Below are 15,707 nucleotides of genomic sequence, written 5' to 3' on the forward strand. Positions count from 1 at the left end.
AATGTACCACGGATGTGGCATGGATGTGGCACTGTGGCACGGATGAGGTATGGAGGAGGCAGGGTATGGGTGCAGCTGCACTCTCTGATCCATCTAGAGACGGTAGCCGTAGAGGCAACCAGCCCTTTCCCTGGTCCTTGTGTGACCACCAAAAGTGAATCTGACCTCCGAAAGGACTCTGTAGCTGCCACATACACCCGGGTCACCTGAACCACATCCAAGGCATGCAAAGAAAATTCCTTGGGATGAGCCAGCTTGGGACACAAGGAAGGTAACACAATGTCCTCATTCAAATGGAAGTCAGAGACAACTTTGGGCAGGAATGACGGACAGGGATGAAGAACCACTTTATCTCTATGGACCACTAAATAGGGAGTACGACAGGATAATGCCACCAACTGCGGGCCAAAGCAATAGCCACGAAGAATGCCATCTTTAAAAGGTAGATCAATGAGAGCTTTCATAGAGGCTTGGTCTGCAGACCAATTCTTAAGCCACAGCACGCGCCTAATTACCACCGCTGAAACAGAAAGCTTGGACAGTACAGGAGCTGTATCCAAACCTGCATCGCAAATAAACTGCAGCCCTTGGACCAACTGCAAAATCAACATAAGCAACCTGCTCACTCCCCAGGCCCTGGTGCAAAAACTTGGCCCATTCAGTTAGGGTCTGAGACACCAGGGCTGAGGCCAAGATTGCAATGCTGAACCAGCTATAGTAAACATGCTGCGGGCCACAGTCTCCGCTTTCCTGTCAGACGAGTCTAATAAGGATGGGGATTCCTCTACTGGGATCATGGTTGCTTTATTCAACCTGAAAACAGGAGGGTCCACCACTGGTGGACTAGTCCACTTTTTTAAAAGTGATTCCTCAAAGAGGTAACGTATTGAGAAACGTTTGGGGAGCACAAAGGGTTGCTTTGGTTGCTCCCACTCCTTGTAGATAAAACTATTAAAATAGAGAAGATAAGGAAACAGCCTAGCTGTGCGAGGTGACTTATGTGTACCAAAAGATACAGCCACGTCCGTGGCCACATCAGCCACATCCTCCTCACAAAGTCTCACGCACTGCAATAATAACTGCATCCACCAGTATTTTCTCATTCACTGCTGCGACCGTGGAGGAATCATCTTCACTATCAGACGGGGCATGTTATCAAGTCCCCTTGGACGGGTCACGCCCACGGTGGCATCAGGCAGACAGGCTGAGCATCAGGCAGACAGACTGAGCAGGGGAAGGCAGGGGACACTTCCTCCTGGGCCTTTGCCCACACACAACTTCCACCCAGGATACCAAGGACTGTTGGACCGCCGTCAGCGCAACCATGGGCAGCTGGGGTTCCAAGGGACCTGCCACCTCCATGAGGGGGGTCAGTGGGGGAGATGTGACCCTGAGGCTCCATAAGAAAAGAGAGAGACCACGCAGTACAAAAAGGTTTATTGGCACTACTTAATGTTCAGGGTACCCACCAGCAGAGAAAGAGAAATACAGGGAACCCCAAGGACTCAGCCTACCAGCCAAGGGAGTGCCACAATTCTGACCCAGCAACCACCATGGACGGCATCCATTTCATATATCCCGGGCAGAGAAAGAGGAGGAGCCCTGGCATCTCCATGTGTCTCCGGCCCGTCTCCAGTGTTTTGCCAGACTAAGGAAAAATGGCCATTGTGATGTCACGGCTATACAAACATGGCCGTTGGCCGGAGACCAGCCAAACCAAGGAAAAATGGCCATGTGATGTCATCGAGCTTCCCAAACATGGCTGCAGGCTCCCGTGGACACCAAGAATGCATGCTGCCAGGATCCTCCCTGCGCCCTCTGCAAGGGGACCCCCCCCAAGGTACTGTACTCTCCACCAGGCAGGGCATACATTAGCACGCTGCACCCTCTGCACTGGGACCCCCAAACTGCACACACACAGTAGGGCATGCACCTAGGGGTCCCCGCTGCAGCCTCTGCACTGGGACCCCCACCAGACCAAGGTACTGCACCCCCATACCACCAGGGCAGGACACACACCACCCCAAGAACTTAACAGAAGGGGAAAGGGGGGGACACCCAGGGGTCTCTGCTGCCTGCCCTGGGACCCCTATTAGACTCCGGACTAGGTCCGGGACATTAAGGGGGAGGGGGGTAAGCCCAGCTAAACTGAGGGACTTTAGGATGGGAGGAGGGAACCCGCAGGCAGGCTCGACCATCCCAGGAGGGTACTTGCGTCCATCTCAAACCACCCAAAGGGAAGAGGGGGGACTGTACTAACCATTCCATGGTGTGGGTGACGCTCCAGACAGAACTCCTCGCCACCAAAGTGGGGGAGCTGTCGGCCAAGAGGACACCACGACTCTGACCAGTGTGCGGTGGTATGCATCCTCTGTTCATGAGGCTATATCGTGGCCGATCTATTGCGTAGCTGCGGTTTGCATGCACTCGCTGGCTGGACTGGGGGGACCACTGGATCTAGATTATCCAGCCCGTTGCCCAGCCCAGCAGTTGACTGTAGATCTCCCAAGAAAAAAAGCAAAAAGATGCAAGAGAAGAGGTTAAATGGTCCACTTACTGTATTTGCAAAATACAATTTTAGTGATCTTCTCTCTGTTTTCAGCTACAAAAATTTAAATGTCAGCTCCACTGTCTTCACCCATCACAACAGGTCAAATAGAAGTAGGAGAAACAGCTTTATTTCCACGGACCAGGAGAAGGAAGGAATAAATAAGGTTTGAAAAACATACATCAAAATTTGGCTCTTATTCAAAATCAGTCAGGTTTGGGTCTTTAAGCAGAATGTTGATCATCCCACATAGACCTTGTACAGATTTGCTCGCCTGGAATCAAATGACACCTTTAGAAGTGGCTGGATAATGGTTTGTACAATAAACAGATTCCCCGAGTACTTAACCCTGTTAGCCAGCAAATAGGACCTAACTAAACCCAGTTGTTGTTATAATCAAATAGAAACTTCTTGCAAATGTTTGCAAAAATATGTGACAGTTGCACACCACAAACAAAAAAGTGGTCCCATTTTTGTCTAATGAAGAACCAACATAGGGACATGCCAGCCTTGCCAGGGGCAGATATATCATAAACAAGAAAGAAAATATTCAATCCATTTATAACCAGCAAGAGAGGTGCGTGTGTGGGAAGGAAGATTACGTGGAAGTGCATTAACAAGATTCCCCAGCACTCAACTCTGAATGCTAGCAAACTGAATGTAAATATTGCAAATCAATCTTTAATGTTTAAATCATACCAATTAAACACTGCGAGCAAGGCTATCTCTTTAATTATAGGACTACTCTAGTCGATGAGAAAGCAAACGTGTATGCAAAACTGGCTATACCTAGGGCTTATTAGCAGGTGCCTCTGCTACAAATTACCCGCTGTAAACATTTTAAAATACAATCTTTAAATTTTCCTTTTATGCATACATACAATTGCCCAGTAATATTCTGAATACAAGTAAACTGACCTTCATAAAAGGTTACAATTCAATGCATTGCTTTAATGTTATAGAATAATGAAGCCATCTACACAAAATGATAGCATGCAAATGTGAAATGCTTATGGGAATCCATGCATCCTTTATAAATGGATTTGTTTTTTCTATGCTTAAAACAACTACTTGGATTTAAAGGAATTGCTTCTACCACAGCAGATGGATTAACTCTCCAGTCCTTCAGCTAATTGGCAGCACTTTATAAATCCCCGTGTTTATCCTTATCGAGGCAATATGTAGAGTAACAGCTTCCAGCTAGCTTCAATTGTTGTATACCTTGTTACATTGACTTGTACTGTAGAGTACTTACACTAATGTGCATTGATTATAAACAAACACGGTTTACTCATGCCTGATGTGTGCATTTCATTTAACATACCGTATTTTCTCTCTTTAACTCACAGCATGCAATCAGAAAATTACACCAGACTTAATGACTTTTTACGTTTATCGTTATACATGCAGAGCGGATGACTGTCCTTCAGTTGGAGGGACTTGTCCTTCTTTTGGAAGCAATTCCTCTGTCCAACTTTCTTCCTCAGCTTTCATTTTGGTCTAATGTATATATTGTTACAAAAAAAGAAGTTATTCAAAAGAGCTTTACTGCGTCACACCTTATATGCAGCCTCTAAATTTTTGCATTTGTTATTTTAAAAACCTGGTAGAAAATACCACACTTTTTGCTCCTTTATGTGGTTTATTGAATTAACAAAATGAATAAAAGGCATGTCAAGGAAAAAAAAAACACATGCAATACATTTCTGGGTTACATGCACATTTCCTGTGTTTTTTCTTTTTAAAGACCCTGAAAGTACTGAAAGATACCTGGTGATCTGCCAGAAATGCAATCAGTGCTTAAGACTTTTGTGTACTGAGTGTTTCAGCCCTGCTTAATGTCTTTTGCTGAACTACTTGACCACTTCCACTCTTAGATCTCTACAACACAAAGGCAAATCACTCCATGATAAGAACTAGGAGGGCTTTTTGAGATAAACAGGAAGTGTGCATAGTCACATGACAGCACCGCTGGAACCACATCCACGAACGGGAAGCCGGTAAACATCCCTAGCAGGCAGCAGCATAGGTAGGGGGGCCCCAATAGGACTAATCACCTATGCTGTGCGTAGTGTCCATTCCCCATTATGGCTCTCAGGCTGCTCCTCTGACCAATTTGACAAAAGGCAAGGATTCTGTCATGATAAAATGGACCCCTAAAGCAGAAGCAGCTTTTGGAGCCCTAAAACAGGCATTGTACTCTCCTGACATTTTAACCACTTGCCGACCGCTCATGGTATATTTACTGCGGCAGTCAGCCCCGTACAGGCAAAGTGACGTAGTACTACGTCGCTCGCCTGAGAGCCTCTAGGGGGTGAGGACCCGATGTCCACCGGTCATCTCCCGGTGCAGAGGGAGAAAGGCAGGCGGCTGATGTAAACAAAGCTGCCTGTCATTCTCCCTGATCTAACTGCAGAGATCATATGATCCTGCTATGTAGGATCGTATGTCTCTGTGGTTACATCACTAGCCACGCCCCTTTACAGTTAGAAGCACGCCCTTAGGGACACACTTAACCCCTTAATTACTAATAAAGTTAACCCCTTCCCTGCCAGTGTCATTTTTACAGTAACAGTGCATATGTATAGCACTGATTACTGTAGTAATGTCACTGGTACCCCCAAAAGTGTCAAAAATGTCAGTCAAGGGTCCGATCTGTCCGCCGCAATGTCGCAGTCCCACAAAAAAAAAAATCGCAGATCGCCACCATTACTCGTTAAAAAAAACATTATAAATGAGAAAAATCTTTCCCTTTGTTAGTAAATGCAATAACGTTTGCACCAACCAATCAAAATACGCTTATTGCGATTTTTTTTACCAAACATATGTAGTAGAAAACAAATTGGCCTAAAATGTTAAAAAATTTAGATTTTTACATTTTTTGGGGGAATTTCATATAAAAAAAATGTGAAAATATTGTTATTTTTTCAAAATTGTCATTTTTTTTTTTGTTTATAGCGCAAAAAGTAAAAATCACACAGGTGATCAAATACCACCAAAAGAAAGCTCTGTTTGTGGGGAAAAAAGGACGTCAATTGCATTTGGGTACAGCGTCGCACGACTGCGCAATTGCCCGTTAAATTCACGCAGTGCCGAATCGCAAAATAGGGCCTGGTCTTTGGGCAGCCAAATCTTCCGGGGCTTAAGTGGTTAAGGGACTTTGTGGTCCAGACCGATGCATCAGATGTTGGGTTAGGAGCTGTGTTGTCCCAGGTTTTCAAGTGGAATGAACACCCTGTCATTTACCTCAGCTGGAAATTGAAGCCCCATGAAGTAAATTATGCCACCATTGAAAAAGAGTGTTTATCTTGCTCCATTACAGTGGATGGCACACAACAGAGTTAGGGTGAATAGGTGGCTCCTGGCCCTTCAGGAATTTAGCTTAACAGTAAAACACAGCCCAGGTGTTAAAATGGGGATTGAAGATACCTTGTCCCAAGTTTGCGTATACCTGGCAACTTGTGTTCCAACCCAAGGGTTGAAACAGGGGGGGGGGGGGGGGGGTTGTGACAGGAAGCCAGAGAAAAACTATGGGTTGTGTCCAGGACAATATTTTTGTCCCCGGTCCAAGCAATATGTGGACTATTTTCCTTTTTGTGTTGTGTGGTGAGCTTGTTTGGCTCACTGAGGGGGTAACCAGCTCAGCTGAAGTAGGTCTGAGTACTCTGGGCTCTATAAAAAACTATCAGGCTGCTTGGGGAGGATGTACCATCCTGGAACCAAAACTGTGCAGGACAGAATGGGGAGCAGCAACTTGCCTGGGCAGCAGTAAGTTGCTCTGGGACAGGTAGTTAGGTTCCTGTTTTTGTAATTAGAGACCTACCATGGCAAGGATTTTTTTTCTGTTTTGTTTTATTTTGCTACTTTGATGCCTGTTTCTTTGTGAAAACAGACTTTGTAAATAAACCAAACTTGTGTTTCACCATGATCCTGCCATCTGCTGTGTCTTTTTCACAATGCTGTGAATTCATCCAGGGAGTCATGCACAACCCTCTGCTAAGCTAATTTCTTACAGTACTTATGCCCCAGGTAAGAATTCTAATGAAAAGCAATTTTAAATTTGACTCCACAAGTTTATATACTTGAAAGCCAGCCCAAGTAGTAGGGCCATTGTACACCCTTCAGAGGTAAATGAACAAAGGGCGATTGGTAAAGATTCTTAAGGCAATATTCCTAAAAATAAGGTCTATATATAATCAATCTGATAGAGGGAATATTATTTTACAGCTTCAGCAGTCTCTCCTTTAACCACTTAAGCCCCGGAAGATTTTACCCCCTTCCTGACCAGGGGGTATTTTGCGATTCGGCACTGCATGACTTTAACGGACAATTGCGCGGTCATGCGAAGCTGTACCTAAACGAATTTGACGTCCTTTTTTCCCCATAAACAGAGCTTTCTTTTGGTGGTATTTGATCACCTGTGCGATTTTTTGATCATGCGCTATAAACAAAAAAAGAGCGTCAATTTTGCAGAAATAGCAATATTTTTCACATTTATTTATATGAAATTCCCCCCCAAAAAAATGTAAAAATCAACATTTTTTAACATTTTCGGCCAATTTGTTTTATGCTACCTATGTTTGGTAAAAAAAAATCGCAAAAAGCGTATTTTGATTGGTTTGCGCAAAAGTTATCGCATTTACTAACAAAGGGAAAGATTTTTGTCATTTTTGTTGTTTTTTTTTTTTAACGCGTAATGGCGGCGATCTGCGATTTTTTTGCGGTACTGCGACATTGCGGCGGACAGATTCGACCCTTGACTGACATTTTTGGGGTTACCAGTGACATTACTGCAGTAATCAGTGCTATACATATGCACTGTTACTGCAAAATGACACTGGTAGTGAAGGGGTTAACTTTATTTGAGAGGGAGGGGCTGTGTGTGTCCCTAGGGGCGTGATTCTAACTGTATTTGGCTGTGGGTTGAGCTGTAGAAACAGTGATCAACGGCCGCCCGACTTTCTCCCTCTGCAGCGGCGATCACAGAGTGACCGTCAGACATCGGGTCCGCCGGTCACACGCGCGGGGGGGGGGGGGGGGGGGGTTCGTGACCACGCGGGAGCGCGCCTCCGGTGGCGCGCGCTCGCTCCCTAGACCCTCACAGGCTAGCGACGTAGATCTACGTCACTTTGCCTGTGAGGGGCTGACTGGCGACGTAAATTGTCGTTAGGCAGTCGGCAAGTGGTTAAGGGTGTTCTGGAGTCTTTCCGCAAATAGTAATTTACGGAGATTGAGATCAGGCTTGCTGTGCCCCTTAGTGCAACTTGTCCATCTAGCTTTTACCCCCCTCCTGTAGGCCATTTTCTCTGGAGCAACTCCTGCCCATGCAGCCTCCCCCCCCCCACCCATAAATTGCTCTATTTCACTGAAGTGGGTGTGCTTGAGAAAGAGGACACTGCCGCAAGACGTGTAGCCCTGCCCACTCACTCTTGATGTGTGACATCATTATGGGCTGCCCCCCCCCCCCGGCCAGAGATCTTGCTTCCTTGCGATCAACAATGGCCTCCAATGATAGCTACTAGTGTGGGTTCTTCCTGGTTCTCATCATATGAGAGACCATAGTGCTTCTTGCTATTCTTATTCACCTATGACCAACCAGGACTGACAATCCATTGGGACTCATGATATACTGTATTGCCACCTGCTTGGTATATTGCCTGTTGCTTTACTCAATTACATGTGAGTTCATTGTAATTTTATTTTTGTAATTTTAGAATACTACACTTAAAGAATATGTAAACCCAACATTTCAAATTTCTGATATGTGCCTGTTGTGCCATGTGCTTGCATTAAAAAAAAAAAATATTGTGTTCTCTTTGTATTACTTCCTTTGAGTGTCCCTGATGTTCCTGCTAGTTCCTCTGCTTTCCTATTAAAAACTGACCACACTAACAAGGAGAATACACTGTGGTCAGTTCTCTAGCAGTGCTGGGAACGCAGCCAGTTCTCTTCCAATGATCAGACTTGTCCTGACAAGCCTCCCGCCCCATGAAGCTGAGGGAATGTGATCACTTAAAAAAATAAAAAAGGGGGAGAAAGGTATTCAGAATTTTTATATCTATACACAATTTTTTTGCCTTTCATTTCTATTTTAAAACTTAATAGACTTTTTTACAAGGTGAGGGTTTACAAACACGTTAAAGTAGTACACTCCTTTTGGTTTTTCGTTTTGGTTTTGTGCCACCTCATCTCTACATCTACTGATGATACCATCCACCAGAACAGCTCCTTATCCACCCTCCATTCATCTCTATTGGGGATCATCAGAAGGATGCCATCTGTTGGAATGCCTTGAGTAAGACCTGTGTTACACAATTTTTATGTGAGCGGATCTCCATTTTTCTATATTACTTTTTAATAATACTACACTGAGAGTGGTGTGCTTCCCCTCTCTCTTCTTCCTTATAATTTTTTATCCATCAATTAAGAAGCTGCTGTTCTTTTATGTCTTTAATAAGCATATATATTGATATGCTGCGATTTATCCATGTTTATGTAAGTGCAATACTTATCATCAAGTTTTTTTATCGATTTTCCTACCACTACTACACTTAGACGGTAGCGCTCTCTCTCTCCTGATCCCTGTTTTCTGTTTTTAGAAGATTCCTATTGATGTTATCTAGAGTGCCACTGAAAAGGCATTTGCCCACATAAAGAAGCTCAGTCAAAGATTTATTTGATTTAGAAGTCTGATCTGCAGACCAGTGGATTCACCACCGGGCCACTTGTTGACAAACTCACTTGCAAAAGGGTAACAGACAGAAAAGCATTTTGGTAATACAAACACCTTATTAGGCTTCCATTTCTTGTATAAGAAGTCACTGGAGGAGTAATGTTATGGAAGGAACAGCTGTGCCTGCACAGTAGAGAACCAGTTGCACCCGGCCAACAGACGAGACAGGCCGTGTGAAAGCATTAAAATAAAATAAAATAGGAAGGGAAAAAATGGGCTACTAAAACAGACAGGTAAAGGTTTGAGAGCAATAACAGCTTTTCAGAAAGCTTCCAGGATCTGGAAATCCAGGGCCCTGCAGCCTATATGAGGGATACTGTGACAAGGGAACCAACACTATCGGTCATATGAGTTCCAGTGCAGAAAGCCTGAAGGCCTGCCACTGTCTGGAGTAGAGCAGGGCTTGTATGGTGGGTCTTGATCCAAATCAACAAACACCAATGCATGTTGGCTTGGCTGGTGTAACTGCAAAGAAAAAATTAAATCTGTTTTTGCACCTGGAGGCCTAATCCTGTTATTGGGCGATATAACCTACTGATTCAGAATAATCTTCAATCAAAAGCTGTGCCCTTTAATGGACCTAAAGAGAAACGCAGCTACTGGAGTTGGTTTAGTAAAAGAGTAGTGAATGAGGTGAAAATTCACTCTTTAAAGAATACGCAATTAAGTGCAAGGAAAAAAAAAAAAAAACAGGATTTTGCTTGCACATTATTGGATAAATAAAGTCTGCAAAGCCTTACCTCATTTAATAAACCTAGTGCACATACTCTACACCTTTAGGTAATTCAAACCCATGATCTCCGAATACAAAGCACTTAGTATGACAGCTTACACTTTCATTATATAACAACAGCATTGTATACACACAATAGTTAATTTTGACGATCCGATATAAGCTTGCTTGAAAAATCTCCTGCCTGACTATAAAGTCTCTCTAATCCTAATCACGCTTTGAGTACTTGAGTTATGTGTGACCTTCAGCTTTATTGTAATGTTACTTTTAAACTTTTCCCATTTCTTGATGTTTTGTATTAGGCAGCTGTGCGGGACTCAGAGCCTGCTTGCTAGGCCTGACTTTTCTGTTTTAGATGTACTCTGGTTGTTATGATCAGGCCATTGATCACTTTTGAGGGTCCATCCTCTTGTTGACATTTATTTTATATTGTTTATATTTTTACATAATGTTTAAAACCCTGCAATAAAACTTATTGAAAGAGAAAAATCTCCAGCCTGCCTGCTGGCCACCTCCCCACGACATCAAGGCTGCCCCTGCATGCTTTGCAGCTTCTTCTCTGCTGTTCACTTTCAGTTTCTAAAGGACTACAATTACCATGGTACCTTGCTGTCTGTAAGCAGTGCTTCTTGTACTGACTCCGCCTCCTGGAAAACCTTCCTTTCTGGTACAATATAAAAAGAATACAGTTGCAACATACCCACGCACGGGATATTAACAGTAGGCTCAATACAAAACAGCGTGAACAAGCACACAATTGGAATGTATTTTAAAGTATACACACTTGATCAACAGTAACCCTCTGACGAGGGTCCGGACTCAACAAAGGATGCCTGAGCCATAGGGAACAGGGGCTGTGAACAGTGAAGATAGGGAGGAGGTAGGGATAGGAAAAAAAAAAAGGGACAGGGGTTCAGGGAACAGGGGAGGAGGAGAGAGATGAAAGGGAAGACAAGGGAAGGAGACCAAAGAGAAAGGGTAGAAGGGGAAAGTTTCCTGAGACGGGTAAAGTCAATTAGAGAGGCCCAGGCTGGTCAAATGCAGAGTTGGGAGAGCATAAGACCACCGTGTGGCCCACACCTTGAGAAATTAATTGTGAGAGTCATGGAGGATACTACTTATCTTCTCATTGATCATGAAAGTCATCAGGATGCTCTTCACTTCAGCAAATTAAACAGCCGTTTTTTCAAGGCCCTGGTTATTTATTTATCGTTTAGCAGCTATGAATAGATATGCGGCCAGCTTCTGCTGGTAAGATAAGAGGCCTGGGATGGGGCAGCGTTAATTTAGCATATTTACGAATAGATATATGGAAGAGAGTGAACAACAGTCCAAAGACCCTTGACCAAAATCCCACCAGACGGGGGGCAGGACCACCACATATGAAGTTTGTCTCCTCGTTTGCCACATCCCTAGAAACATCTATCATTGTAGGATGGGTTAAATTTGGCGATGCGGGCTGGGACCCAATACCAGCTGAGTAGTAGCTTATAGGCTGCTTCCAGAATAGCTGTATTAAAGGAGCACTTTGTAATACTTGACCAGGCTTTGCTCCAATCCACCAAGTCAATGAGATATAGGTCTCGTTTCTATTTACTGTATGTACATAGGATAGTGAGGCTTGGGTACTGCAAGAGCTGAGGGGGGAGTAAATCAAGGAAATGGTGCCAGCAGCTCCTGGGCAATGCAGGAAAATATGTTTGAAAGCAGTTTTCTAGTATGGGAAGGTACCATGGCTTCTGAGCGAGATTATCTAGTGGAAAATCTTCCTTTCAGCACCCCTCTAGCTCAGAAGGCAGACTCTGTGAAATGTGTGACACAGCAGCATCTATTCACAGGGCATAGTGATGATGTGGAAGCAAATGTGTGGGGATTTTCACAAAATAAGTTTACAAACTTCAAGATCATTCAGAATAATAAGAGTAGAATATAAATAATTAAAATTCAACATGGAAATTAATATACACATTTTAATGAAAAAATAAAACATAAAAAATGACCCAACACCATTATTGTTTCGCGTTAAGAGATCTATACATTAAAAATGTGAAAGTATAATACAGTTCAAGCACAGGAGGCCATACATGCATGTTTGGACAAATCTGATAGGTAGTGAGTGATTAGTGCTGTGCTATTACCATATACATAGGTAAAAACCTGAATAAGAATTCTCTTCCCACCCTATGCTATAAGAGACAAATTTCTATGTGGGACTTGACTTAACTCCCTCTGCCAGGTAATTATCCGATTTAAGTAGTTTCTATATGGCCGATAGGCAGACAGTATTGTGTGCACCTAAACTCTGCATTTTCTTGGAACTAAAAATAAACATATTGAATGGGTCTTCCTTGCTTTGCAAATTAGCGGGTCACTGGTAGAACTTGAACACCCATATTAGGTGTGAAGATACTTGTCAAGGACATACTTTTTCTAGGTCAAAGATTCCTCAATAATAATATATACTAATATACTATATAAAAATAATATAAAGATGACAGCCCTGGAGCATTCACCTTCACAAATATGTCAGCACTGGCCACTCCCATATTGCTATCTTGACAGGTACATTGTCAGCAATGCCCAATATGTGTATGACCAGCATAATCTTTATTATCGTTTTTTTTTTTTTTTTAAGCAACAGTATTTCAAAGCATAGCAGGATTTATGAATAACTTATCCCAACAAATAGAAACACACACTTCCTTTTTTTTTCAAAGATTTTAAAACAGTAATTTATGTTAATTCCATAAAGCAAAGAACAAACTGAATTAACCCTTAGCAACCAATTAGAATTTATTTTCCACTGATCTGATTCACTGAAGCAAAACTTTATTGCTGCTATGGGACACTGCACATTATAATTGCTTTTTGCATTTCTTCACTTAGTAAACCCAACAGTGTTTCTAGTAGACCAACAGCCATAATTAAGAAAACACTCAGTGAATGTCTCACCTTTAAGAAATCAAGCAATAGGACTTCAATGAAAAGTTATATAAATATTGTTTTATTTAAAAATACACAAAGTATGAGCAATATTTTTAAGAACCACCACCATCAAACACCTGTTTTACAGGCAAATTTACCCAGAACTTATAATACAATCTTAGATGGATGCCAGCCTGTGGAAGCTCATATCAGCTGCGTATTATCAAAGTGAAGATTTGCTATTTGGCTGCATTTTAACCTGTTTCCCTAAACACCTATTTTTAACCTACATACTACCTTGTGGTACCCTTACAATTTTCGGGTATTTTCACTTGAAAAAAATGAGCCAATTCAAATCAGCTGAAGATCGCTTTTTCTTATGGCAGCTTTCCGCATGATTCTGGTCTTCAATGCATTTTACCTGTTTTAATCTTGGGAAATTGATGAACATTCAATAATCCCAGTTATGCATAGTCACTGCTGGAATAGATTCATACTCAGAGAACCTGATTTGTTTCTCTGAGTATTTAGCCCAAATTGTTTATTCATTTTTTTTTTTTTGTAAATCAGCCCATTTTTCTCTAAATGACAAAACATTCCTACTAAGTTTCTCCCCCCAACGTTTTGAGAAATAGTAAAAAAAAAAAAAAGTCAGAATCCAATCTACATCACATTAGAGATTTCAGCACATAGGTAATGTCTTTCTTTGGCCAAATGCTTATAAGATTAGCGATGGACACTATAAGGTAGAGAGACAACGGAATCCAATATCCTTTGTCTGAAGCCAAAGGATAAATGTAAGAGTATGCCAACATCCAATAGATAATAACAAATTCACTTTGGGTAGACATTATTACATTATTAAATATCACAGGTCTTCCCTAACACATATCTTAGGGGGGGGGGGGGGGGGAAAGGGGACCTGTAAGCAGAATATTTTGGCTCACACAAGAAAGCTGCGGGTAGATGATACATTTTCCATACTGTATGCGGAATGGGCTAACTTCAAGGAGTTTGCAGAGTAGGGGAACAACTGATACAACTGTTGATTTGCCTTCATTAGTAGAATGGTGAACTAGTATCTAGGTAGTGCCATACATAGCATTCCATCCACAGTTGGTTATGAAATACCATACTATGAGGTAAGATTGGTGTATGTAAACAGTGATCACGAACTATGAACCATTCACGTTTAGTAGAATCTTTTCTCTGCGTCAGGAGGCATGGGGTTTTCTTTTTTTGCCAATCTCTATTTTCTTTGTAGTAAGATACTGAACCAATCCACTCAGAAGCATCAAGAAGATAGTCATAGACATCACAATGACATAATGACTGATGCTGTTAACGAGAAATAAAAATTATGTTAGCAAGTACAACATTTTTAAAAAACAATAATTAGGCTCAGTTTTTTAAAATTTACAAACAGTGTAAACAATAAATCCAAAGTAAAGTGTATTTTGAGTCAGCGCATATTTTAAGATATTTTTACAGTGATTACTGAAAGTGTCACTTTCATTGAAAGAAAAAAAAAAACAGCAGGCGGTTTTCGACAAATGTGGAGAATTCACACAATTTTTGGAAGACAGCACTGTTTGTTACATTAATGCCTTCATTATAACCACCTGGCGCAATCTCAGTGTTGCAATTGGAAAACCTGCACTGTCTGCATCCTTATAGAAATGAACGAGCTTTAACCGCTTGCCGACCGCCGGTCAGCCCCTCACAGGCAAAGTGACGTATATATATACGTCACTAGCCTGTGAGGCTGTGGGGAGCAAGCGCACGCCGCCGGCGGCGCACACCCGCGCGGTCACGGACCCCCCCCGCGCGTGTGACCGGCGGACCCGATGTCCGCCGCTCACTCTGCGATCGTCGGGGGAGAGGGAGAAAGGCAGGCAGCTTGTGTAAACAAGCTGCCTGTCATTCTCCCCTGTGTAGAAACACTGATCATACGGTTCTACTATGTAGGACCGTTGATCAGTGTTCCTACAGCTCAAGCCACAGCCAATCACAGTTAGAATCACGCCCCCAGGGACACACACAGCCCCTCCCTCTCAAATAAAGTTAATCCCTTCACTGCCAGTGTAATTTTACAGTAACAGTGCATATATATAGCACTGATTACTGTAGAAATGTCACTGGTAACCCCAAAAGTGTCATAAATGTCAGTCAAGGGTCCGTTCTGTCCGCCCCAATGTCGCAGTACCACAAAAAAATCGCAGATCGCCGCCATTACGCGTTTAAAAAAAACAACAAAAATTACAAAAATCTTTCCCTTTGTTAGTAAACACGATAACTTTTGCGCAAACCAATCAAAATACGCTTTTTGCAATTTTTTTTACCAAACATATGTAGCATAAAACAAATTGGCCGAAAATGTTAAAAAAAAAAGAAGCTCATGTACTTTTTTCAGCTACAGGCGTTTTGCAAAACGCTCAGATGTGAACAGGGGCCATTTAAATGAATGGGGTTTTACTTGTTGGGCGTTTTGGAAGCGTTTCTTTTGAGCGTTTTTGGAGCTGAAAACGCCCAGGTGTGAATGGAGCCATAGGGGTTCACAACATGCAAAAATTCAGATAACAGTTCACATGTGGACTTGATGCATTTCGGGAATCCTTCTTCAAGAGCATGTGACTGAATTCACCATAAAGACAGCATGGTAGTCAAAGTAGTCAAGGCACAATAAGTATTGAACACATCACCATTTTTTCTATAGATACTATTTAAATTAAATTTTTACCACATGTCAGTAACAACCCATGCAATCT

General features: G+C 42.5%; 1 protein-coding gene across 1 annotated transcript in view; it reads right to left on the reverse strand.

Annotated features, from left to right (window-relative positions):
* Positions 1–13,595: 13,595 nt before the first annotated feature.
* The window catches only part of PIGN (phosphatidylinositol glycan anchor biosynthesis class N), a 710,925-nt gene continuing 708,813 nt past the window's right edge, over positions 13,596–15,707 (reverse strand). Inside the window, exon 29 of the mRNA XM_082259251.1 lies at positions 13,596–14,277. Coding sequence (XP_082115377.1) covers positions 14,154–14,277 — 124 coding nt within the window. The 3' untranslated portion in view covers positions 13,596–14,153. The remainder of the gene's footprint in view (positions 14,278–15,707) is intronic.

The sequence above is a fragment of the Pelophylax lessonae genome (assembly GCF_965119305.1).
Source record: "Pelophylax lessonae genome assembly, chromosome: 5".
Lineage (NCBI taxonomy): Eukaryota > Metazoa > Chordata > Amphibia > Anura > Ranidae > Pelophylax > Pelophylax lessonae.